This window comes from Psittacula echo (assembly GCF_963264785.1).
Source record: "Psittacula echo genome assembly, chromosome: 1".
NCBI lineage: Eukaryota > Metazoa > Chordata > Aves > Psittaciformes > Psittacidae > Psittacula > Psittacula echo.
Genome location: NC_137735.1, coordinates 74962000 through 74988876, shown reverse-complemented (window position 1 = coordinate 74988876; position 26877 = coordinate 74962000). Strand labels below are relative to the sequence as shown.

General features: G+C 40.4%; 1 protein-coding gene across 2 annotated transcripts in view; it reads right to left on the bottom strand.

The window, feature by feature from the left end:
• The window catches only part of CAMK2D (calcium/calmodulin dependent protein kinase II delta), a gene marked incomplete at its 3' end in the record, with an annotated part of 156374 nt that extends 130065 nt beyond the window's left edge, over positions 1-26309 (bottom strand). For both annotated transcript variants that reach the window (XM_080615159.1, XM_080615161.1), the window contains exons 1-2: positions 26046-26309; positions 25219-25313 (exon numbers count right to left, since the gene is read on the bottom strand). In XM_080615159.1, coding sequence (XP_080471285.1) covers positions 25219-25313; positions 26046-26113 — 163 coding nt within the window. In that variant the 5' untranslated portion in view covers positions 26114-26309. The remainder of the gene's footprint in view (positions 1-25218; positions 25314-26045) is intronic.
• Between the last annotated feature and the right edge of the window lie 568 nt (positions 26310-26877).

The following is a 26877-nucleotide window of genomic DNA, read 5'->3' as shown; positions in this document are numbered from 1 at the left end:
TAGGTATCCCACTATTACCAAAAAAAAAAAAAAAAAACCAAACAAGCAAGCTCCACAGAATTAAGTAAATGGATCTTTTGTGCATAACAAGAAAACAACCTTGCAGTTACACAGGAAATACAGTGTCACACTGAATACCTCTGCTTTCTCCACGCCCTGCATAGCCCTTCAGGTAAACTAATACCCTACAACCGCTTCCTATTTCCTAGGTGTATTTCTGAACCACCACAGCACTATATGAGATGCAACTACACCTCTATCACATAGCTAAGTTAACCCACATCATGAAACATCCTGAAAAAATGTACAGAAGGACACTGAAGCTACAGATCAGGTGCAGCACAGAGAGAGTCATGTAAAGTCACCATTCCATGGTTAAACTGGTGTAAAATTAATATAAGTGCTCCCCCACCCTCATGCATTTGTTCAGTGTAATAATGCGAAATATCAACCATCTCTCATAGAAGATTCTAAATCTTCCACTTCTAAATTACTTTAATAAACACGTGAAATTTAAACATGCCCCATCTTTTTCATATCCCATCTTCCATCCCCCTTACCTTCACTTTTATTTTCTTACCCTTGTTTTTATTTTCTTCACTAGTTAACTACTTGAAAAGCATTAATTTCCAATTTCCCTCAGCAAAAAGAATTCCAGCCTACAGCCTGCCAGTTTGTTTAATGGGCTGGATATTGTATCGATAGCACTTCTATTTAAAGATACATTTCTAATTGTCCACTCATATCTCAACTTAATGTATACACAGTTAGGGACCATGTGCCAGCATTTCAGCTTATAGATCAAATCAGACAGTTCAAAGGGTTTAATGGGATGCGGAAGGGATTCCAGACTGAACAAACTAGTCCATTCATAATTAAAAATCAGTATTTTCTTCTCTATCCCTTTTCCAATGGTTCTAAAAATATGAAATAAAATTTGAGTCTTAACAGATCAAAATGTGCATTCTGATGGCAATTAAACACTGCACATCCATGTGTTTCAAAGCTTTTTATCTACTACTTGTTTATTTGCGAACTAAAGTTTCAGTACATCCGAGCGCGCTCAAAAGGATGTTCACAAAATGGCTACGTCTGGCTTTCAATGCACAGAGCTGGTCTAACTTTGGCCTCAGCAGCCCCACACCTTTTCTCACAATTCGTGGTACAAACACTCTGTCACCTACACTAATTTTTGGAAATTACACTCCACAGGCTTTCAAAAACCCTTTGATAACCCATTAAAGTTGACAAGAATCTTCCTCTCTCAATCTGGGAGATGGATAGAATGGGTAGAATCTAAACCACAGAAATGAAGGGTATCTTACTGTCATCTTCTACTGTGTGATGCACAGAAAAGTCTTCACTGCAAAGCATTAAAAGGAAATTGAAGTCAACAGCTGGAGAAGAAAACAAACATCACACAACAGAAGAACCTGAAATGACTGGCCATGCTTATTACTACATAGTAGGTAGATCCAACAGAAAAAAAAAAAAAAAAAAAAAGGAAAAAGAAAATATAGTGAAGATTCAAAGGAAAAGTACCAGGAGAAAAATACTGTCAAAAGCAAGTATTTCAAATCTGGACTCAATGAAGACAACTCAAGTATCCAAAAGGACTGGGATGGTACCCAAGGATTCAGACCAGGTTGAAACATGAGGAATTTTGTGCCCAAAAACCATTCCAGGAGCTGTCCAGAAAAAGGCTCTTGAAAAGTGAGTGATCCTTTGATCAGAAAAGCTTCTCTAACTCACGTTCGCTTGGTGGTAAAATCCTTTGGCTCTTCAGATGACTCTAGATATTAGTACATCAGTAAACGGCCAGTAAAGCAAACACGTTGAGAAGCATTTTCATTAAGACTACAGGACTTAAGGTACTTTGTTGAAAACAGCATTATGATCATACCCAGAAGGGAAAAAAAAAAAAACCAAAAAATCCAACCCACCTCTAAGCAATAATTATTATTTTTTAAATTATGAACTATGATGAATATCTGGATAATTTTTCCAAGTTTATCAAGTTTTACCAAGTTTTTGGGGAGCTGGAAGGCCTTTTTATTTATTTTTTTAAGAATCATACCATCTTGCCATTCAACCTGAACAGTTGCTAGTACTGAATGTGTGAGAGGTTGTAGGAGGATAAACATGCCTAAAAAATGTAAAGGTGTAAATTCAATTTATTCCAAATAAAAAAGGCCTATAGTAGATAATCTGTTAAAAAAACAAGTCTACAAAGCTAAATCAGTCATTCAGCTATAGCAAAGATCTTGGCAACTTTTAATTACTGGATTTCAGAATCACACACTTCAATACTTCTACTGAAAATTTAAAAGTATTTACATTCCTTTCAACATAAGAATTGAAGAATGTGTTACTCCTCTGCTCTGCTTCCTTAGGGTTGTCTTATATTTGGTGCTTCTTTATGACCTACAGACATAACCGGGGGGTGGGGTGGGGTAGGTTATCACTTAGCTTTGAGTAAAGGGCAGACTAGGCAGAAATATTAGTCAGTTCTTCTTTAATATACAGACGAATTCATAGGAACTTCTCCTCCTAGTTTAAAAGAAGCCAAGAACTCATTCTGGCAGGACAGAAAAGAAGAAAATTCTTCAGAAGTATATTTAGTTCCTCCACCGTACATGAGAACTGCAGTGTTCCCCATTCCCTTTCCTCCATCAGCAGTTCAGCCAGATTTTGGTTAACAATTTGGGCAAAAGGTAACAAAGCTTCTCGGGGAAGTTTCTCAATCGTCTGTTTTGCTCTAGGGAATTAGTTACGGTTTTTTTGTTGCAGTTTTGGTTTTGGTCCCGTCCCATCATCCCCCCCCCCTCCACTAAGGGGAACTCCCCTCTTCCTCCTCCAAATCATAAGAGCTTGCTCAGCATGTTTCACTGCCCTTCTGAAATTATCAAAACTTTATTGCAGTCTTTAGTCAACTTGCTTGGAAAAAGATTCTATTTCACCTAATTATCCCAAAAAACCTTTTCTGTGTTACCCACGTTAAAATTTAAGGTTAAATAAGATCCTCATCCAGAGATCTCCAGCTGCATTTACAAGTATCACATATACAGAATTATTTTAACCAAGCTCACTAGTCGTTCTTTGAAATTATTCTATTACCCAGGGTTATTCTGTCATTGTAAGGGAAATAAGCGAGACCAAGGCTGTTTCTTTAACAGTGAAATGCCTTATGAAGAGACTGCATACTAGAAAGTCTAAAAGCACAGAAAAGGATTTACTGGGTAGGCAGCATCATTGAAGCCTTTTTTACTTGCTTTAAAACAAGTTAAACAGCAATGACACATTTGCTTTCACCAAAAAGACAAGATACGGTTCCTAATTTCACCAGAAAGGGAAGAACAGCCAGAATAGACTACTCTAAAATAACTTAGCATTAACAGCTTAGCATTTCTTTACGAACAGTTTATGCACAGAAATAATAGTTGAAGAAATTCCTCAGAAGATTTATACATCTATACAGTAACTAATGATAGCTTACAGGCACACTTAAGTGTGGAAGGAACACTAGCCTAAATATTTAATGTGAAAATGACCTTAAGCTACATGACAGACTTCTCAATGAAAACTGACGTGATAGTTCCTCCTTCTCAGTAAAGTAGGTTTTTAAGAGACTGTTGTTCTAATCTTTTACATGCAATTTTTGCTGCCCATTCAAAAAGCATCATTTGATTTGGAGTCATCTTTTCAAAGAGTTTCTTGTGAAGAGATTGCATACATAAACATACACCAGGTAATTACAACACAGAAATATTCTTTCCAATTACAGCCTGCTTCATAGTCTAAATGTGTTCTTTGAGTAACTCCGTATTGCAAAAGGACATTTTCTGTCCCTTGAAGGTTGATTTCGTGGCGTCATGGCAAAGCATCATAAGGAAAGTTAAACAGCTAATATGCTTTCACAGCCTTCCAAAAAACCCAAATATGCTCTTGGCTCCATCCTCACCCTCTCTCTTTTCTCCTACTGCATTTTCTTCATGTTCACAAGCCACCACTGTCTCATGTAGAACACAAAAATGTAGGAAGAGGAGTGAAAAAACCTATGAAGGCCACTGCTTACAAGAAAAAATCATTCCATATGAATGGAACTCTATGAGCATCTTCACCCTATAGGTGAATTTCCTTAGCAGCCAAATGAGCCTGTAAAAGCCTATATAAATATCCATCTCAGCCCTCTAAGAAGGCATATGTTGTTAATGCTGTACCTATAAATGTCTTGAGGGAACAGTTGGGAAGGAAAGGCCTTTGCAGAGCAACTAAGGAGCTTAGCAGACAAAGATAATCCCTTTCAGGAGCACGCAAAAACATTGAGAAAGGTGAACAAGCATTATGAGATCTGTATTTCACGGAGAATGTGCGGCATCTCTGTAGCAGTAGATCTGAAAACTAGGAACCACAGCAAGCATTCTATGTCAGACTTTCATTAAGAGGAGCTTGATTTGCAATCTCCTCTGCACGACACCTTCTTCACTAACAGTAATTGCACCGCTTACAAATCTCACTGCAAACAAGAATACATCATCCCAGGCAGAAGCACAGCTCATTTCTCTAACAGGTATTTTGTAGCACTTAAGCTGCATGTTATTCCCTGACTCGCAATAATTTCCGCCAGAAATAGTATCATTTCAAGAATGTTGTAGAATGTAGGTCACATGATCAACCAGTAATTTTAAATAGTTGCCAAATATGAACAAAGTTAGGACTAAAAGCAAAACAGCGTTTCAACTTTTATCATCATGTTCGTTTCCTCCCAGTAAAAAAACCCAAACCCTTAGTGTTTTCAATGTCAGTTACTCCTAGTTTTTTCCACTGAGTTTTTAATATTAATCAAAGCATTTCATCCTTTGAGTCTTAAGATGCTGAATATTGCTTTGAGCTATTTTTAGTCAACTAATGGCATAAAATTATTCCAGTTAAAGAATGTTTTACTATGGCATATGAAAATGAAGACCAAGAAGTAACACAGGTTAACACCATATTCCATCAACACCAGTAGTTCATTTCTGAAGGTAAAGACATTTTGATCACATGGGTTTGAATCATCTTAAAACGGAAGCCTACGTTCCCCTTCTGCATGTTGTTAAAACTCAGATATGCTAATTCAAAATGTTCTGTACTATGTCTCAGCCCTTTCATGTCTTTGATGCATTACACTGTAGTGGTGTTTCTAAGTGAAGCCTATGTTTGTGCCGTATCACCAGCAAGAGAAAAATATCATATTGCTGAAGAAGCCCCTTAACACAATTACACCTGAAGCTGCAGGAGCTACAGTAGTCAGGCAGAGTACAAGCAAGGTGCCAAACACACTTATAGAATCATAGAATAGTTAGGGTTGGAAAGGACCTTAACATCATCTAGTTCCAACCCCCCTGCCATGGGCAGGGACACCTCACACTAAACCATGCCACCCAAGGCCTCATCCAACCTGGCCTTAAAACACCGCCAAGGATGGAGCATTCACAAACTCCCTGGGCAACCCATTCCAGTGCCTCACCACCCTCACAGTAAAGAATTTCTTCCTTATATCCAATCTAAACTTCCCGTTTAAGTTTTAACCTGTTGCCCCTTGTCCTGTCACTACAGTCCCTGATGAACAGTCCATCCCCAGCATCCTTGTAGGCCCCCTTCAGATACTGGAAGGCTGCTATGAGGTCTCCATGCAGCCTTCTCTTCTCCAGGCTGAGCAGCCCCAACTTTCTCAGCCTGTCTTCATACGGGAGGTGCTCCAGTCCCCTGATCATCCTCGTGGCCCTCCTCTGGACTTGTTCCAACAGTTCCATGTCCTTTTTATGTTGAGGACACCAGAACTGCACACAATACTCCAAGTGAGGTCTCACGAGAGCAGAGTAGAGAGGCAGGATCACCTCCTTCAACCTGCTGGTCACGCTCCTCTTGATGCAGACCAGGATACAGTTGGCTTTCTGGGCTGCGAGTGCACACTGCCAGCTCGTGTTCATTTTCTCATTGACCAACACCCCCAAGTCCTTCTCTGCAGGGCTGCTCTGAATCTCTTCTCTGCCCAACCTGTAGCTGTGCCTGGGATTGCTCTGACCCAGGTGTAGGACCTTGCACTTGGCATGGTTAAACTTCATCAGGTTGGCATCAGCCCACCTCACAAGTGTGTCGAGGTCCCTCTGGGTGGCATTCCTTCCCTCCGGCGTATCAACTGAACCACACATCTTGGTGTCATCGGCAGACTTGCTGAGGGCGCACTCAATCCCACTGTCATCTTGTTTGTTATTCTGTTACACCCCACCCAAGTGTCTAAAATTTCTCAGCCTGTTTCCAGTGATATCTGCAAAGCATTTCCCCTTTCTATACCCAAAAAGGAGAGGCAAGAAAGAGACCGAGAATTTTACATGAAGAAGTCATACACAAACCCCCTGTATTCACTGGAGGAGCAGCAAAGCGAACATTACTTAGCACTGGCTGTAAAGGAGAATGAAAAGAAAGAGAATGGAAAGGAGTTTTGAACAGACGGTCTGAAAATTCTTTCCATAGCCCATTTACTACAATCAGCGAATATGCTCTACTAACAGGGCAAGTTCAAGCGATCTTTATTTGGCTTGACATTGCCTGGATGAGTGGCAGTAATATCATACATACATGAAATGTTTGTGACATATTCTGCAATTTTCTTATCAGCTCAATGGGGATAAAGCACTGACAGACTACTTCTAGTGGTCACTTGCTGAGTAATGCCATTCCATGTCCTAAAAATGTACAAGTAAATGTTAAAGTTACCTGCATGTTTATAGAAAGGAATGGAAATTGCAATTTTACTGGCTGGCACCTGTCAATATTACGGTACAGTTTTCACCCACGTGCTCTGACCAATTTCAATTCTCCTTGAATTCAGCCAAGGCTGGCAAAGGGATCACCCTCAGAATCCTATGCTTGGTTTCACACTGGATGCAGTGTTACAAACAGAATTACTGACGTCATTTCAATCATGTGCTAATTTTTAAAAGACAAAAGACAATTCTGAAATCAGCCCTCTATACTGTGATTTTTTTATAGTCCTCCCAGGGCAATTCACTGCTTCCTGATTTAGCTCTTGATGTTCAAGGGGAATCATCGTAGAAGTACAGAAGAGTGAAAATACAACATGCTATTTCCTAAAAGAAACATCAGAAATCAAAAGTAAAAGGAAATACTTGGTTGTTTATTCTAATTTCTTTGGCAGAGGGCACAAGCAAGCCATCTGCCATTTTAGTAGCACTGCCTCCCCATTTGTCCATGACAGCGTACAATTGTATAAAAATACAATAGTTCCACAAGTTAAAGTTAATCCTGCTGAGACAACAAATCAGAAAAACAAAGAGTTCAGAGGAGGAATTATGTATCATTATGATCCCATCAAACACAGCCCACCACAAGATTACAACAGAAGTGCCATTTTAAGTGTTGGTAGCTACGCTGGTGATGAACACAGCAAAAGACTGTCCGATAATGCTGCCCTAACCTTTGGCTCTGACAGATGTGGGGGACTACACCAAAGCTTGTAACACAAAGATCAGATAAAGGAGAGTCCATCACAGATTCTTCCCAGATCTCCACCTTGCTGTACGCCCAAAGCTTTCCAGGGTTTTCCACAGACGATTATTAGGACATTAAAAGAAGTTCTTCCTGAGTTGTTGCACACTAAACTTTTTAACTACCACCTCTGCAGCAGAGGAAGACATAAAACCTCAGAAAATTGTGCTTTCTAGGTTTGGTTTTTTTTTTCTGGTTGGTTGGTTTGGTTTTGGTTTTTTGGGTTTTTTTGGTTTTTTTTTGTTTTTTCAAACTGTTGTTACCAAAATGCTACAACGATTGCTGTTTGTCATTTGTTAAAACACTAAAAGCTTGTATTTTAGACTTCTTTATTAGTGGGGTAGGGTTTTTTTCCTTTTCTTTACAATAACAAAGAACAATGACATTCAGGTAATGATGACAGCCTCACATCAAACAAACAAATAGAGGATTTTCTGAATTACTTTTTTTAGTTCATCATCCAAACACTCTCAAAGGACTGTAAAATCATCAATAATTTATTTACCCCATCCCCCAAAAAGATAAAAGTCCAAGCTGACAAAAGTCTATTTCAATCAAATGCTATAAGCAGGCAATAAAAACGTTCCTATTTAGGTCTTTGGACAGATAACTCTAAAGCTAGTTTTTTTCCACCATTTTTAAACATTTATTTTCCCCCTTTATAATCAACCTTTGCAAATTTCCAAGTCAATAAAAGGAACAACATTACAAGTACTCAGACCAACTCTGAGAACTCAATGACAGGTTTGACAACACTGCTCCCTCCTGAGCAGCCCTTCATTTTTATATTAGGCAAGAAAGCTTAGTCATTAAGGAAAACTTCAAGTGCATTTGCAGTGCTTGTCACTCAACAATCCACCACAGAGCATCCATTTATTTAATGAGAATCAGGCTGAAGTAGTGGTGGGCCGTTTTATTTAGTTGTTTCATAGAAAGTCTCATGAAAATATGAAGAATCATCCTACACTAATGAGGTAAAGGTATCGCTGTAAGCACACAATGTTAACTGTAGTGCAAAGTCTCACTCTGCGTTATATTTAGATATAAAATCATTCAAGACAAACCTTTAATAGTTGACTACAAAATAGTTCATTAGCTGCAGACATGAATGACAGGATAATGGGATGCCAGCATAGTATTTTCATTTCTTGAAAAGGCAAAACTATCAGTAAACAGGTTAAATGAACATCACACCTTCCAGAGAAGATAACCAGATCTTCCCCCTCCAAATTCTTAATCCTTTAAAAATAACCACGAGGTTTTCTCTCTTGGTGACTATTATCCATGCCAATGCTGCCTTTCCTCTACAACCTCTTCTCCTCTTATATGGCAGGTAGTCCACACTCACAAAACGGAAGAACCCTTGGTACACCAAGAGATCCCAGCTGGCACCCCATGTATTATTTTCACATTTTTATAGATAGGTTCAAACTGAAGTTCAAAAAGCTGAACTAAAGTTATAGCAGCATGGTTTTCTTGGTAGGAATGGGTAAATGTTACTGTGAAAGAAGAGCAGCCTTCAGAAAGCAGTATCACATGCAAACGATATGTTTGTGGTATCGGAGCAGACTTGAGTTCAAAGATTAAGCATTTAATATAAAACCACAGCAAATCTAAGCCCAAACATGTGTAGTTTCACGGAGAGTTCTGGTTAAGTGTAGAGTTTGCAGTGGTACTAACTGCCCATTTAAGGTGCTTAAATACTGTACATGAAATTATTTTGGTCAAAACATATGCCAGAATTGAGATATATCCAAAGCACATTCAATTCAAATAGGTATGAATTTCAAGAAAGGATTTTTCTAACATTTTAACTACAAGAACTTTCATTCCACTGACTATTTACACAATACAGAAAAGGAAAACAAGCACATTTCAAGCAAATGGAACAGTATGAGAGACTGTTTAAAATAATCTAATTACCTTGTAATGAGGTTATAAGGGCCCCATCTCAGAGACACAATGTAACAACTTAAATCCAAAAAGCACCACAAACCCCACCAAAGCAAACAAACAAAAAGTACACCAAACCTACACATGCCAAACTCAGAGGCCCATTTTATAAACTGCCTCAAGGATCCGACTTGAGAACTATGGTCCTCAAACCAGGAGCTGTTTAATACCTAACAAACCTGGTGGAGTAAGTGTGCATGAGAAGGATATATGAACAGCACAGAGTCTGAAACTATCTATATCCTTCTATTATCTCACCAGAAGTTACTAAGGATACAGGTACTAGACTAAACATCAGGTTACGGCAGTTGAAGAAAATTATTGCCCACCAGTGGAATTTCCTGACTATTTGCAATTAAATCTGCTACAGTTGCAAAATAAAGTACGTGAGCTTAAACATCATCTACTGAGGTTCTCAGACAAAGTCTATATGCACAGTTTCTTCAATGGTTCCTTCATACACTCTTCTCTTGGCAAAGAAATAAACAGTATGTTAAGAACATGGGAGGGGTGGGGGAATCCTTCAAAGACACAAAACATCAAAATGTATACGCTTGCAATCTGTTCATCCCAGCATGCAAGCACAGAAGCAGATTTAGTCTGCAAATACCCCAAATTCACATGGATAATTTTATACAGCTACATCCTGTGATGTCATAAAAACCTTCTGGGTTTTTTGGGGACTAGTAAACTCCCAGAGTTGACACTCTCTGCTTAGTAAGACAACTGTTTTTACATAGGGCTTTTACCTCCTATTTTGAAGCCATTTGGAGTAATTCAGATAGCTGTTGTATATGTCATTCTCACACTGAAAATGCATTCACGAAATATAATTAAACAGATTTTTTTTTCTAATCACAGCTGAGATTGTTCAGTAACTGTGCTATGAATTACAGATTCAAGTGGGTCAACTTCAGATACCTGAGCTTTGATGTGTTGCTAAGGTTTTTGCAAGGAATGTGATTGTAGCATTAGGTACACAGATCATTACACTTGGTATATAGTTCACAGTCCCTATTTTCTGTATACAATTTGCATGGTCTGCTGAATATTTAAGCAATGTAAAGAATATGCACCTGATTCAACTGACTTTTGCTGTAGAAGTCTGATAATATTAGTATTAACCTCATATGATTACAGAAACCTATTATTTACCGAAGAAGACACCATTAATTCTGAACTACCACAAGCTTGTTTCATACCTCATGTATTCAGTATTCGTAGCTCATATTTCAGTACTGGAAACAAGTTACTGTATTTTTTCTTTTTTCCCTTTCTGTAGAACTACATCCTGCAGCTTGTCAATCACCCTCCACGTGAGCATTACTCTCTTTGTAGGGACCTCTTTCCCTTCCTCCTTCTAAGTGAAGCAGGAAAGGGAGGGGGCAGGGAGAATCTCAACAAATTATCGAAACACTGTACTAAAAATAATAGGAGTTTTGCTTGTTGTTTTGATTTTTAATCTGTCTAGCATCAGTTTTTGATTGATCATTAAAATTCATTAAGCAACAAACCCAACATCAAGGTACACACATCTACTTTAGAAAGTTAAATCAGTCAAGCAATCTGAATATTTACAAGGCCGAGGAAGCTTAATACTCCCTTCATTTGAAATCATACCTCCCATTTTTATAAAATGCTACTCAAAATGTTTTAACAAAACAAGGTTATGCCAAACAGCATGTGGCTTTATGTGAAGCTGTCTGGTTCACTACTAATAAATACTTTTGCTTAAAACCCCATTTCATATAGTTTTTAATACAAATTACTAAATTCTGTGTAAGACAGTAAACAAGACAGATGCAAACCCAGCTACTGATCTCATGAATGCTTACACTCATTAGCAAAATTCACTGTGTTAGTTGTCACACTTACCTGTATTGCTAAATACAAAGCCACCGTTGATTGATGTAAAATCACCTCCTTTCCAAGATTAGATTGTGGAGACTTGATATAATTAACTTTTCTGTTCCAAAACACGTTCACCAAGTTCAGGATCTTAAACCCACCTACTTAGCCCTTATTTCCAGAAGCTCTGGATGCACTTTACCACGGAATTGTAACTGACAGACATCAAGCATTTAGCTCTCACAGAAGGGTGAGGGCAGTGAGGTGCATCAGTCACCACGGTTACTAGGCCCTCTCACAGGGAAAGCTCTAATGGTCTACTCTATGGAGCCCCAGCATGCATACCTGAGCAAAGCAGCATCTGAGACCTCTTACACAACCCCTCAGACCCACATAATCACTGGTAACTGCCAGAATTTCCTCACAAAATGCTAAAAATACAAACTACTCAAGAGAACTGCATGCAGCACAATTCATGTAACCAGAAGCTCATACGTTTTCCCTGTTCAAGAAGTACTGTCCACTCTCACAGCTTTATGAAACATCAATTTCCTATAAACTAGGGTTTGAGAAACATGATGGGAAGTGGCCTCTACTGGGGGAATAAACTTAAAATGCCAGGCAATGTATTCAGAGGAAAACCTCAAAATCCATATTGAGCTAGTTAGGCCATTTCACACATTTTATTGACTGAACCAGTCAACAATAATTAGCAACATTTTTAAAGTGTTTCAGTTTTTTTAGTGTGTGAATCAATGCGACTTTTCTTTAAACAAACAAGAACTAAGCTGCTGTAAGTACATTTGCACAGTTGGGTTGGGTTTTTTTAGGCATTTTGTTGAATAGATGAGCATCTGCGGTTGCAGAAACAGAAGTCAACACTCGACAAACACTATTCCTAATTTAGCTTCATTTCATGGAGCTATTTTCACAGCAGTTTCTACTCAAACCTTGCACAGAAGTGAGAGTAATGGCAGGCTGTAGGAAGCTACTATGTCATGAACTGAACAACACCTCTGTGATGGAAAGAACTGGGTTTTTGTCTTTGGTCTCAAATACATGTGATCTTGAGAAACTGTGCCAAAAAAAAAAAAAACCAAGAAAAAAATCCTATCTACACCTATCTACATCTATGCATATCAGGCTGGATACAGTAAGTCTTCTAAAACACTACTCTGTCAGATTTTTCTAGGCAGGAATCATTGCCTTCTGCAAGGATTCATTGTTCAAAGTGCAGAAGCAAAGAAAATGAGACATCTGGGGATCAGTAAAAATGGAGATTACCAAACTAGCTTTGAAATTAGTAGGAAACTGGTAAAAGAGGTGACAGGAAATGTAGTGATGAAAGGGACAGCTGAAGTGAAATTACTAAAGACATTCCTTCAGCATCTGTCTTAGAATCAGGGGTATCAATCTGTAAATAAACACTGGAATTTACCAGACAAGATCCTTTCATGCAGATACAAGTGGTTACTAAAGCCACTCATGAGGTCTCACCTAATTTTGTTTTTCCTGGTGAATTCCAATCCCCCATTTCAAACACCCACATATAATGCATAAATTAGCTTAGAGCATATAAAGGAAGAATGGCTGTAATAATGGCAAGCATCATACAGAGGGAGGCTAAAGGAAGATGGCTGTTAAAACAAAATAGTTAACGGAGACAAGACTGTCCTTGATAAATACACTGATGAAAGATGAAGAATTCTCTGAAGGAATTTCTGTCTGAAGAACTGTCCATGAATAAATCCAGGATGTAGATAAGAAAAATCGTCAAAGTAAAAGGGTGTAGTACAAATTCTCTCTCCAGTAAAGCAAGACCCTCACCTCCCCACTTAATTTTAAAATAGAGCTTGATTACCAAGTAAAATTGTTGCCTTTGTTGAAGGACTCAACTTCACCTTGGATACATTTTATCTCCCATTTTCCACTGAAGGCCAACCCCAGATGATAAGATGTTCAAATGTTCTTAGTCTGTACAAGCCTGAGAGTGGATAAATGTGATTTGGAAGCAGAAGGTGTCAGTTTTAGCTAGACTGAATCTGTCACATGAAACAGGAAAACAAAGAACAGACCACTGAACAACAACAACAGAAAAAGCTGACTAAATTTGACTTTCAAGTATTGGTATATGACCAATTGCTACCATTCAGAACTATCTAAGCAAGATAGCTGGTGAGAAAAAAGGCATCAGTCCTATTTAAAAGGGATGGAGGTAAATTGGTCCTACTCGAAGGACAATACAGTGTATTTTCAACCATTTTGTGCTGTAATGAGTACAAGCTTTGTTGACGTGTAATACCCCTGTGAAATTTACATGGGTAAAGAATGTCCTGCGACCAAAATAATGTAAAAAACTTAGAACATTAAACCTCACTGTTTTGAGAGTTAAAAATCCCCACCATCCCCACCACAGATTTGAAATACACCTAACTCATGAGTCCCCTTACTTCAGGTTTCCTAAAACTATCTCTGAGATATGCTAAACTTACCACCATTAAGTATGCAAGGTGAGCTGTACCATTGATCTAGTCCTCACAAGTGCCTAATATTAACACACATCTCCTAGGGGGGGTGGATGCGCCACACATTAGCACCTTCTTCTACTCTGGGAAAACTAATCTCATTGCATGTTTTGATTAACATGTCATTCAAAGCAATTTATTACTTAATTTAGACAGATAAATCACGTTAACCATAAATAAACAAAAATTTAAAGACATTAATTCATGCCCTCATTACAAGTAAAATTACTTTAGTTAATAAGTCTTTTAGCATGAAACATTTTCCTACAGCAAACAAGCTTTTTTTTTTGTGGGTACACACAAGCTTTGCCAAGCTCTGATGCATCTTTTTCTGCATGTAACACACACATGCACACAGAGTGATATACCAGTGACCTTTTTTTCCTTCCTTCCTTTCCCCCAAAAATGCAAATGCAACAGCTACGAAATACCATAAAGTGCTATAGGTACAAAGCAACGCCACTGGGTTTTGGAAGCTGTTTCATCCAGCACCAGTACACATCATCTTATAAATCTTAGACTTCTCCAGTATTAAGACTACTGAGAGGATTTAACTGAAAGACTAAGCAACCAGAACTGTTTTTAATATGCTAAATTTAGTAAGTATAAATGATGAATATCAGCAAAAGCACCACGGAAAAATGCAGAAATCTGACAGAAAACCCCTTCCCCCCTCCCCCCCTTTGGGGTAATGATACTAAAAAGCCCTTCAAAAAGGGGGCTTTTATGCCATGATCAGCAGGGTATTTAGTCCCATGAGCATATACCAGCACAACCCTAGCCACGGTTTCATAGCTGTCTATGCTGTATAAAGGTAATACTAAGCAATCTACCTTATACCTAAGCTTCATTTTTTGTAATTTTAAAAGCAGTATACACAGTATAAAAAGCACCAAGGGGAGCTTTAGATTTTCATAGCTCTAGTGTTTCATCAGTAAGAAAAAAATTAGGGTTTGAAGGTTGCATTCTATACTGAAATGTAACTGCATATTGCAGACACTTAATATTTGTGGTATCTTTCTACAAAAAGAAAGGTGGAAAACATGTCCTTAAGGGAGTTTTAGTAACCAAAGTTCAGCAGCACCTGGAACTGCCCCAAGGGAAACCAAAGGTCATCTGCTCTAGAGTACAAAATCCTCCCTCCAAGGCAGTACCACAGCAACAGAACTCTGTCCACATTACATGATGTTTCAACTGAATATACAACACATCTTCACTTACTGAAGGATAAGAATAAAACCAGCCAAATGAGGAAGGTTTCAAGGGAAATCTTTGAATTAGGTGACCATTTATTCTAATGAGCAATAGTCTATTAAAATCATCCCTACAAGTCTCCCAAACCAAAATCATACCTAAGCACTGCTCAAAATCTGCTACACAGCACAAGTAACTTCAAGCCCTCCCTTGACTGATTAAATCAAAACCTATCTCTCCAAGAGGTTAAAATATAAATGAAAGCTTAGGCTTGGCAAATCCCATCAGACTGTCAAATATGGATATTATGTAGGAACCCCATCTGTTCATGCAGCAGCATGAATATGCAACGTGACTGTTGCTGCAACACTTCCATTCACATTGCAGAAAATTTACAAGCAAGCACTTCCTGACTACAATTAAATCAGGAACAAAGTTCTGAAAACACATGCAGCAGATTGCTTGCCACAGACATGAGCTTTGATGCTGTATGTTTCTGTTTCCTTCTCATGTGCCAAGATGATGAAACTTTACAGCAGAGCTGTGTTATCCTCCCTGCTTAGACTGAGGTTTACTCATCTCCCTTGCTGGGCAAGGTACACTGTTCACAGGTAAGGTTCAAGGTACCTGTTTCATAGGTAAGGAGAGCTGATACCTGCAGGCCGTAGGGCAGGATGAGTTGTTCAGAAGCGCCCTGTACTTGCCTGTAGACCACACACCTAACAACCGTCAACTAACTTTACCATCAGGGGTTTGGTGTATTCTATTCTTTTATATACCTTACATCTGTCAACATTAATGCACATGCTCACTCAGCAAACATGCAGTTCATATCTATTTTATTTTATTTTATTTTATTTTATTTTTACTTACAGATCAGATTCTGAAGTTTTTAATTCTGCAAATAATAACCTTTGACTAAAGATTGGTTTAGGTCAAGTTCTACATGCAGTGGAATGTAACCATAGCCATGCTTTTGCTTTCCACAGCACTGCCAGCTGCATGCACAATTAGAAGAGTCAACTCCCTCCCCAGCACATTTAGGATGGGGGGAGAGGCCATCCAACTGACAACCCAGTTGACTGACTTAGCTGTAAGTGAGCAAAAGAAACCACATGACCAATCTGAGCTTCTTCACAGAGCACGCTCTACATTCAAGGTGAAAGTGACTGCCAAAACATAAATTTATTCTTGCTTTATGTATGCCAGACAGTTCTCTTGGAAAGCATCACCAGGACATTAACTTGTTGCAGCAGTGCATAAATTCTTGGTTAGTGAGAAGAATAATAAAAGCCTCCTATTGCAAGACAAAATGTTTCATCCTGACAAGCAAATATCTACAGTATCACCTTTCCATCATTTAATAAAATCTACTTTTTTACTTTTGAGAGGTTTTTGGGGGCTGCTTTTTAAGTTAACCCTGCATGTTTCACTCTCCCAAGTTTCCTGTGAAATATCTATTACTTACAGAAGGCCAGGAATTAATGTAATAGAAGTTACCTCAAATCCTCAGGTAGGCAAAGTTTCTTTCCATCAAACACAACCAACTTAAATCAAAAGTTGCACAGACTTATTTGCAATAGCTTGCTCAGCATATTAATTATCATTCCCTGGACTTAAAAACCCAACTACAAAAGACAAATATATGCTGTAGCACAATTTATGCTTCTCAATTTCAACTAAATATGCCCTGGACTAGAATAAAAGCTAAATCAGGAATCAGATGTATTTGCAAATTTGCATAAACTCTCCCTCCCCAGCTTTTTTGACTCTCAGCTACAGGTAATGCTTCTATCCAGTGGCACCTACAGAAGCAACAGATTCAAGAGAAATTAAGTAAACTCTCAGTTCAGCATAGAATCATAGAATCACAGAATAGTTAGGGTTGGAAAGGACTTGAAGATCATCTAGTTCCAACCCCCCTTCCATGGGCAGGGACACCCCACACTAAACCATGCCACCCAAGGCCTCATCCAGCCTGGCCTTGAACACCGCCAAAGATGGAGCACTCACAGCCTCCCTGGGTAACCCATTCCAGTGCCTCACCACCCTCTCAGTAAACAATTTCTTCCTTATATCCAATCTAAACTTCCCCTGTTTAAGTTTTGACCCGTTACCCCTTGTCCTGTCACTACAGTCCTTGATGAATAGTCCCTCCCCAGCATCCTTGTAGGCCCCCTTCAGATACTGGAAGGCTGCTATGAGGTCTCCAGGAAGCCTTCTCTTCTCCAGGCTGAACAGCCCCAACTTTCTCAGCCTCTCTTCATACAGGAGGTGCTCCAGTCCCCTCATCATCCTCGTGGCCCTCCTCTGGACTTGTTCCAACAGTTCCATGTCCTTTTTATGTTGAGGACACCAGAACTGCACACAATACTCCAAGTGAGGTCTCACGAGAGCAGAGTAGAGGGGCAGGATCACCTCCTTCGACCCGCTGGTCACGCTCCTCTTGATGCAGACCAGGATACAGTTGGCTTTCTGGGCTGCGAGTGCACACTGCCAGCTCGTGTTCATTTTCTCATTGACCAACACCCCCAAGTCCTTCTCTGCAGGGCTGCTCTGAACCTCTTCTCTGCCCAACCTGTAGCTGTGCCTGGGATTGCTCCGACCCAGGTGTAGGACCTTGCGCTTGGCATGGTTAAACTTCATAAGGTTGGCATCAGCCCACCTCACAAGTGTGTCGAGGTCCCTCTGGGTGGCATCCCTTCCCTCCGGCGTATCAACCGAACCACACAGCTTGGTGTCATGGGCAAACTTGCTGAGGGCGCACTCAATCCCACTGTCCATGTCACCGACAAAGATATTGAACAAGACCGGTCCCAACACCAATCCCTGAGGGACACCACTTGCTACTGGTCTCCAGCCGGACATCAAGCCATTGGCCACAATACATCCAATCGGATGCAACAGGAATTAACAGGGCTGCAAAGCTTTAAAGAGAGTTTCCTAATTCAAACAACCAGAACTGCATTTCAGAACAAGGCAACTACAATCCAGAAACTGACACTGGATTACAGTGCAACTGTCTGCCCTGGAAGAAAATGCTAAACCATGTAATTCAAATTCTCCACTCTGATACCATACACAAGACATTTCTCATAATACTAGGATTAAACAGAGGAGTTATTTGCACAAACATGCAGACAAAGATATACAAAGAGCTCAATACATACAAGGAACAGACAGACATTGAATTTCCGTGTCTTTACAAAGCACAGCAGATGTTTCTTCAAATTCAAGGCATAATTATTTTTAATGAGGAATTAAAGAAAAGGAACTAACACCTTTAAGTTAGGGGTTTGTTCTCTATTAATCTTTTTCAATGAACAGAGGAAGTTACGTTTTTCACATAATCTTCAAAAAAATACGCACAATATCCTTACGTAGTATTTGACAAACGTGCAATAAGTGTTTACAAAGGTGGAGGCTGGATCCTGACATACTGAAATATCCTAGCCTACATTTCTCAGGAGGTCAAATGAAGGACAGATGAATGAAAAGCACTATTTTGGCACCATTTACATTTGTAAAGCAAAATATTTAGCTAACTTTTATTTAAATCTCTCAGATAAGGCACTTTGTAATTAAATAAAAAATAATAAAATAAAAAAAACCCCAACAGCCTTCTCCTGTCTTCTAAGCAACAGTCAAAATGGCCACCAGAAAAATAATAAAATAATTTTAAAAAATTAACAAAAACCAAACCCAGAGATGACTTCACATACCACTAATCATAACCAGATAAACTGAATAAGTAATTGTTAGTATTTGGTTTTAAGAGGTTAGAAACCTACATACGACTTTTACATAATAGCACTATTTTTATTTCACTTAGTTTTTAAGACTGAGAGAGGTTTTGAAATTAGATGCGGAGCAAACCCTCAGAAAATCAGTCTCAGTTCTTCCAGGAACAAGTGTATTTCTACCTTGCTATCCAGGAGGACAGAAGTCACTGAAATAGCTCAGCTGACCTGTAGTTTCAGATTGCCACAGACATAAAACAGTGTTTTCCGTGCACAGCATTATATGCAAAAAGACAGAACCAATCTACTTCAAAGGTTAAGCATTTGCCATTGCATTTGTTTCCTTCTTTCCGTATTTGACCGAAAGCTTTCATCTGGAAATATGATTTGGACCTAACTACTAAAACATTACCAGGGAACACACCCGCCCTCAGACCAGGAGGAAGAGAACACATCCATATTTCAGTATCAGAATGCAGATGTGAACAGTGCATAAAGCTAATCAGCTCGTATTTTCCCCTCTGTTTAGCTTGCTGTTTCCTCCCAACAGAAGCAATTCTCAAAGTGGAGCTGTTTAGATGTGCAGTTAAGCCTTTAGCTTGCAGTAAGTGAACGCACAGAACAGAAGCACATACTGGTGCCAGAATTCACAACTTCTGACAGAAAACAGCAGGAAAGCAGTATCTAAGTGAGTCCCCAAGAACCCCTTTGTTGTAGGCACTGAAGTGAAAGAGCTCTGAAAGTGCAGAAGGGGTCCAGGCCAAAGTAGTAGTGAAACACAATGAGAGAAAACTGGAAGCTCCTAAGAGGTACAGATACATTCAAATAATTTCTTTACTTGATGCATGATTAATAACTGCGCTGCATCAAAAGCACTGACCAGCAGCTTGAAGGAGGTGATCATGTGCCTCCGCTCTCGTGAGACCCCACTTGCAGAACTGTGTGCAGTTCTGTTGTCCTCAACATAAAAAGGACGTGGAGCTGTTGGAGCAAGCCTGGAGGCCACAAGGACGATCAGCGGCTGAAGCACCTCCCATACAAAGACAGGCTGAGAAAGTTGGAGCTGTACAGCCTGGAGAAGAGAAGCTGTGTGGAGACCTCAGAGCAGCCTTCCAGTATCTGAAAGGAACCTACAAGGACGCTGGAGAGGGACTCTTCATCAGGGACTGTAGTGATAGTACAAGGGGTAACGGATTCAGACTTAATCAGGGAAAGTTCAGGTTAGATACAAGGAAGAAGTTCTTTACTGTGAGGGTGGTGACGCAGTGGAACAGGTTGCCCAAAGAAGTGGTAAGTTCCCCATCCCTGGCACTGTTCAAGCCCAGTTTGGACAGAGCCTTGGACAACATGGTCTAGTATGAGGCGTCCCTGCCCAGGGGACTAGAATAAGATGATCTTAAGGTCCTTTCCAACTTAAACTATTCATGATTCTATGATTCTCAAAATTATATAATATTTGCTATAGGTAATTTAATTATGAACTGCCAGGAAAATGTATTTAAAATCTCATTTAAATTGAGAAGGAATTACTACCAACCAATGTTCATCACAGTAAGTTTAAAAGTCTTCATTCTCACTGGTAAAAAATGTCAAATCAAACCAAAAGCTAAACAACTTCAAAACAAAAACACCTAACCAAATATCTGGGGTTTTTTAATAACACTTTTATGACTGCTCTCTACTGCTCTGAGCTTTCTGAATGGCCTCAATTTGAACAGATAGAACTGCTAGACTCAAAAACTATGGTAACTTGCAATTGAAACAAATACTTGCAGATAAATATGCAGATAAATCAGCCACATTAAATCACAACATTTATGTCTAACCAAAAAGAATGCCATGACTAAGCTGAAGACAGAAGGAGCATAAGCATTAAAAAAGGGCAACCACGCCCTTAGAAGGTAAGCTTCCTTACAACAGGAAAACATTTTTATAAACATTCTTACCACACTGAAGAGGGTAAACATACTGCTTCTGACAGGTGATTAACCTGAGAAACAGACCAGAGCTGGATACTGAAAACAGCTGAAAACCCAAGCTTAATTCTTGTCTTCCCATAGACAAAATCTGCTTTGCTGGCATCTAAATGCCCTTAAGGATAGTACTCTATTTGTGGGAATAACTTTATGTGTACATAAGAACAGAAATTAGCATTAAAAAGTACTTGCACAGGTAAATGTGTGCTTCAGAGATTAAGATCTTTAGCTAGATTAGGAAGAACTATTTTCTCCTCCTGTGGAGTACTGAAAGCCTTATTAGAGCTTGTCTTCCTGTAACACATCTGGCACGGGCTGACACAGACCACTTGACTAAACGTTGGTCTAGTGACACAATAGAAACACTTATCTCTATGCCATGAAAAACAGCACTGAAAAATACTACCCGATATGCTTCACATGTCATTCATTTCCCTAATGTATTTTAAATCACTTTAGGGATCATGAAATGCTTCACTTGGACAGCTTTAGATACTGAAATACTCTTCCCACAGCAAGATTACTCAATAATGCCACTAAAACACAGTTCTGAAAGGGTGGGGTTTCCAGCCTCCTCACCCATCAGAGCTTGTTTAAGAGAAGCACAATCAGTGTAGTCACCTCTGGCTATGCACTGCATCAGCAGTCACAAGCTCAGAGGAAACCCTCTCTTCTTTGAAGAATAGGAAAATGCTGAAAAATGGTTAGGGAAATTTCCTTCTAAGAAGGAAGATGAATAACCAGTGAAGCCTTCAAGGCCTAAAGATCAGCAACTCACTGAAGCTAATGGAACGGCTCATCCCTGAAAGCTCACAAGAGCTTTTTCACAAAGAAGTGGAGACCTCCAGCTGATTCTTACATTACTCTTAACACTACTTATGCTCATGAACAAAGCAGTTCATATTTCTGCTGCAGCAATCTATGGGCCAGGAGAGGTGTGTGTAGGCAGTGTTTACAACTGCCTTTGAAAAGAAAATGGACTGGAACATCATCCTCATCTCACAGATGCCATCAAATTACTATCAAAGGCACAGTGGTTTTGGCCACTACAGAGAAAATGTCAGTATGAGTTACTGGCAAAAATTAAACCCAGTGAAAGCTTATTAGTAATCGATCTTTTCAAGAATTATCAGAGAAGCAAACACTCATCTATTTCTTTTTTTTTAGTCAGAAAACGAGGACCAAACCTCTTAAGAAAATTAGATCTGTTTGTATGAAATCCATCTAGATCAAAGCCAGAAGCATCTAAAAAGACAAGATAAAAGATGTACAGATAATGATAAAAAGATGATTTGTTAATTATTTGGGATTTAGAACAGACAAGGGAAAAGTCACCTCACAGAAGTTCACTTTTATCTACACTGCTTTCAACTGCAAGAAAAACACAGGATCTCAAACCAACATACTTGATAAACTGAGTAATAAGAAAATCCCAACAACCTCATCAGATGAAATTATACAGAACCAAGAACCAGTAAACATACATTCTTCATTTTATGCATAGTTTTCTGCATGCTTGTTCACTGTTGCACGCATCTCTAGAGGGGTATGTTCCTTCCCTCGCCCCCCCATAAAAAGGTCGTATACTGACATGAAGAGACTTAGATGACAGAGGTTTATTATTTCTATTATTATAATCACAAAAACATGGAGTAGGAATTGTCACCTAAAGTATTTAAAATTTTAATTTAAACATTTATAACAAACAATTTATAACATTCTTGACTACAATTTGTAAATAAGAGCACACCAGATATAAATAACTGATCATCAACTAAGAAGCACAAATGTTACTTCTGCTAGAGCAGGGGCACATCTTCTTTTCCCCTCAAACTTAAAACCAAAGCCCATGTGTCTGCACACAATTAGTCTGAAATTTCCCTGTAACTACACAAGGGAACAGGCAAAAACACACCTTCACTGGCTTAAGTCTGTGACCAGGTGAGCACCTCAGTTCAGAAGGACTACTAAAGTAAGTACTTGGATAAATCTCCAAGGAGTGAGGTGAGGGAGGGATGGAGAGAGAAGGACTGTCATGACTGTGCTGAAACCACCTAAATAACTCTTACTTTCAAAGCTACACTAAGGAAGTTTTATTTGGTCTTTAGAGTCTTGACTTCTCCATGTTATACACTTCACCTCCTGTTCTTCAATCTTGCAAGCAAGAAGGCCCAAATTCAACACTGTGATTAAAAGACCTCCAGAGAGTCAGGCACTGAACAAGGGACATGCATTTTGAAGTCAAGAACCTCCTAACTGTTCTCAGTTGAGGCAAAATAAAGACTCCTTTAGATTGACATTATAACTGGTATCTCAAGTAAGTACAAAACACAAAAGTGAACTGGTACCTCATCATAATCAGATGCAAGTACAATGAAACTTATAATTGAGATTTGGAGACCAGTATCATAGTTAAAGGCTGTATACCTATTACCAGTCAGAAAAAGCATCACAGTTTGAAGCTTTTTAACGCTTAGGTTTTGCACCCCAAGTGCCATTTCTGAGATTAAAGAATTGCCTAATAAAAATCTGATGATTTCTCCATGAAGCTTCCTCTTCCACAGCTGTCCAGTAGATTTCAGAAAGCAAAAAAATGAAACAACCACCACAAAAAGACCCCAAACAAATAAAAAACCTCAGAGATTTATGGGATCTCTGAAAACAGAGATGGAAACACACTCCCTCCATGGATGTGGCATCATACATGTTCTGATAAAGAGTATTTCATAGTCCAGCTTTAAAGTGTAACCCCTTCCTTTACGTGATTACATGCTAAACCTGTAGAAAAATCTCTGTGTGAATTTTGCCTCATGGCATCTTAAAAGCCAACTTTTCCTAAATACGCTTCCGCTCACTGATGGACTACACCAAGGACAATCTGGTCCTGTCTCACAGTCAAAGCAGTACAAAAATTAAAGCTTAAAACATATAGTATACTTATTAAATTATCACTTTAGCCTAGCATTCCAAGACTTATCCCACCAGACATAAAACCCGCAGCACAGAAGCGACCTGGTGCTGATCTCCCTACAGCTTCCCAAGTCAAAAGGTATGTAGACCTATGAAATCACATAGAATGTGGTGGTTTATTTTAAACATCAAGATTCAACAGACCACATTTTTGCATTAACAAAAGAAAAAAGGAAGATCTTTTTTTAGCAAACTTGTGGAAATATTTTATCTGTGTATTACCATTTTCTTAGCCCCTCTGCCTTTAAATCTGTAACTCTGAAAAGAAGTATTTTAAATTTAAGCACCTTTTGAAAAATAAAGGAAAACAAATCTTGCAGTGAGAGTACAACGACTAAAATTCAACAGAAGGTAAAAATTACATTTTCACGTAACTTTCATTAGCTGAAAATAAGAGTACGACACAATGTTAAAACATCTTTATGAGAAGCATATTACCAGAACATGCTACTACGTCATATGTATTATTTTATGTTTAAATGTAACGTATTAATTTGAACTGCCATTTACCTGCAGCAGTTTCTCTGTATCAGAAGCAAAGCAGGTTTACACTCTGACACTATATGCTTATTCACTCCCACATTCTTCACCACACCACAAATTCACATCAAAACACAGGTAATGTTAACAGAGAACAATCCATAATCCCCAATATCCTCACAGATGCTCCCTGACTTGGCCTTAACAAGCACTTGACAGATCACCATTAAGGCTAGCTGTCATGTGTATGTTTACCTCAAATGTATCATATCCCCCTGAGACTGAATTATCCAGGAAATACACACATCACATAGACAATATAAACAAGCTGTACAGCAGGTGTTACTGCTGGCTTGTAACAGCAAAACAGTTCATCACTTCATCAGAATGACTTGCTTCACAAGTGGCTGGTTCATAAAATTGTAATTTCTTTCCTTAACGTAAATTTTCTTCTCATAATGAAGTTTAGCATGAGGTAAAAGTACACTTTATCTCATGTACTTTTAGTTGGATAGGCCTTCTTCATGTTTAAATGCAATGCCAACACACAATTCAGTAACTGTATCATATTTTAAATAAAAGCTATAGTGGAAACATTGTTTCCCAACCTTAAAAAAAAAAAAAAAAAAAAAAATCGGCTTGCAAAATGCTTGCAAGCTGATATTCAGTGTTATTTAGAGGGACAAAAAATGAAGAGTGTGAAATTCTTTTAGTACCTGTACATCTTTTCTTGAAATGCTTTACAGCTGCCTCAGACCTCCACACAGTCAATCCATGAAACATTTAACATAGAAAAAAAAAATAAAAAACCCAAGGGGAAAAAAAACCACAAACAAAACTCAACCAAAACCAAGAAAATAAAAATGCATTAAGAAATTTATTAAATCTTTTAGCCATTTTTATTACTTTTTTTAATGCCTACCACAAGAATACAAAAAACGGGGAGAAGACATGGTAAACACTAGGTTAAAATATACTCACCCCTTGCTGAAAGCTTTTTGGTGTTGATAATTTTGGCAGCGTACTCTTGTCCTGTGGTGATTTTCATACACCTCCTCACGACGGAGAATGCCCCTCTGGAAACCAAGAAGTGGACAAAGTGTCAGTCCAACTGAACTCGTTCACTGATATTACCGGTGCGAGGGTTCTAAAGGGTTTCAGCGTGAGGTGTGATGTCGGCAAAATTAGAAAAAACCAATATATATATATAAAAAAATATGCTTTCAGACTTAAGATTACTCCCGTCAGAAAGGCGGGTGTAAGCCGTTAAGACCGAATCCACCCCCGGCTGCTTGCTGGGCAGGGCGCAAGGCACCTTTTTGCTACCTCCAGACCGGTACACACCAAGGGGACTGAGCAGCGGTAGCCCCAGCACCGTTCCCCCCAACACCTTATCTCCGATGACACCGCCGCTCTCCCGCCCGCTCCCGCCGGGCCGCCAACATGGCGATCGCGGCTAAGAAAACAGCCGGCCCTGGCCCCTCTCGCCCCGACGCCAGGGGGAGCCCCCTCACCGCCCGGGTCCCCACCCCGGGCACATAAAGCCTGGGCGCTGTCAGGGGGGGGAAAGGAAGAGGGTGTGTGTAAAGGCTGGAGCCAAGGCGCTCCACGCGGTGTGGCCCAGCAGCACTCGGACCGGCTTTCAGCACCAGGAAGGCGTCTCCCGGCCGCGACATCCCCTGAGCGAGGCTCAAGCACCGGGCCCTCACAGCCAAGGGTGCCGCGCCTTCCCTCCCGTCCCGCCCCGAGCCGGCTGCCCCACGCCGTCCCGACAGCGGCGGGACTTATCCGGCGGGTTCCGTCCTTACTTCCCGAGCTCCTCGAAGAGCTGGTATTCGTCACTGAACCGGGTGCAAGTGGCGGTTGAGGCCATCATGAGGACGGGCGGCCGCCGGTATCTCCGGCGGCCAGCGACGACGAGGTGGCAACTGCAAAGAGGCTCAGAGGCGAGGGGAAGCGAGGAGAGGAGAGGCGAGGCTCCGCGCCGGCTTCTCCTCCTCCTCGTCGCCGCCTCCTCCTCCTCCTGTGACGGGGCTGTCTCCGCGCCCTCCTGCCCGCCAGCTGGCGCGTCCTCCCCGCGCCCTCTGGGGACAGACACAGGCACACCAATAAGCCTCTCCCTCAAGCCCGCCGGGGAAGGTGGTCCCCAAACGGAAAGCAAAAATGGGACGGGAGGCTCGGCGCCGCCGGCCGAGGGGTGCCTCCGCCTTCCGCTCCTTCCACCACCACCACCCCCCTCGGCGACCGCCCACCCGCAGGGCCGCCGCGCCTCATTCCAGTCTCCCGGTACCATGCCTCCCCCTAGCGACGCAGGCCGCGGCCGCCCCGTCGCGGCTTTTTTCCCGTACCCGTCGGGGTCGCTGCGCTGAGCGACTCCCACACTGCGGGAGGAGACTGGAGCGGGAATGGGCGCTGGGCGCTGCCCCCCGGGGACAGCGGCGGCGGGAAGCGCCCCTGGCTGAGGAAACGGATACACCTACACCCCGAGCCCCGGCGGCCGCCTGACGTCACACACCGCCCGCGGAAAGCTGGGGAGCGGGGAGCAGGCTCAGGTGACAGCTGTCTCTCGTGCGCGCGCTCGTGCGGCGCGCGGGAATCGCGCGGCCAGGGAGGCGGGGTGTGGAAGGCCGCCGCGAGAAG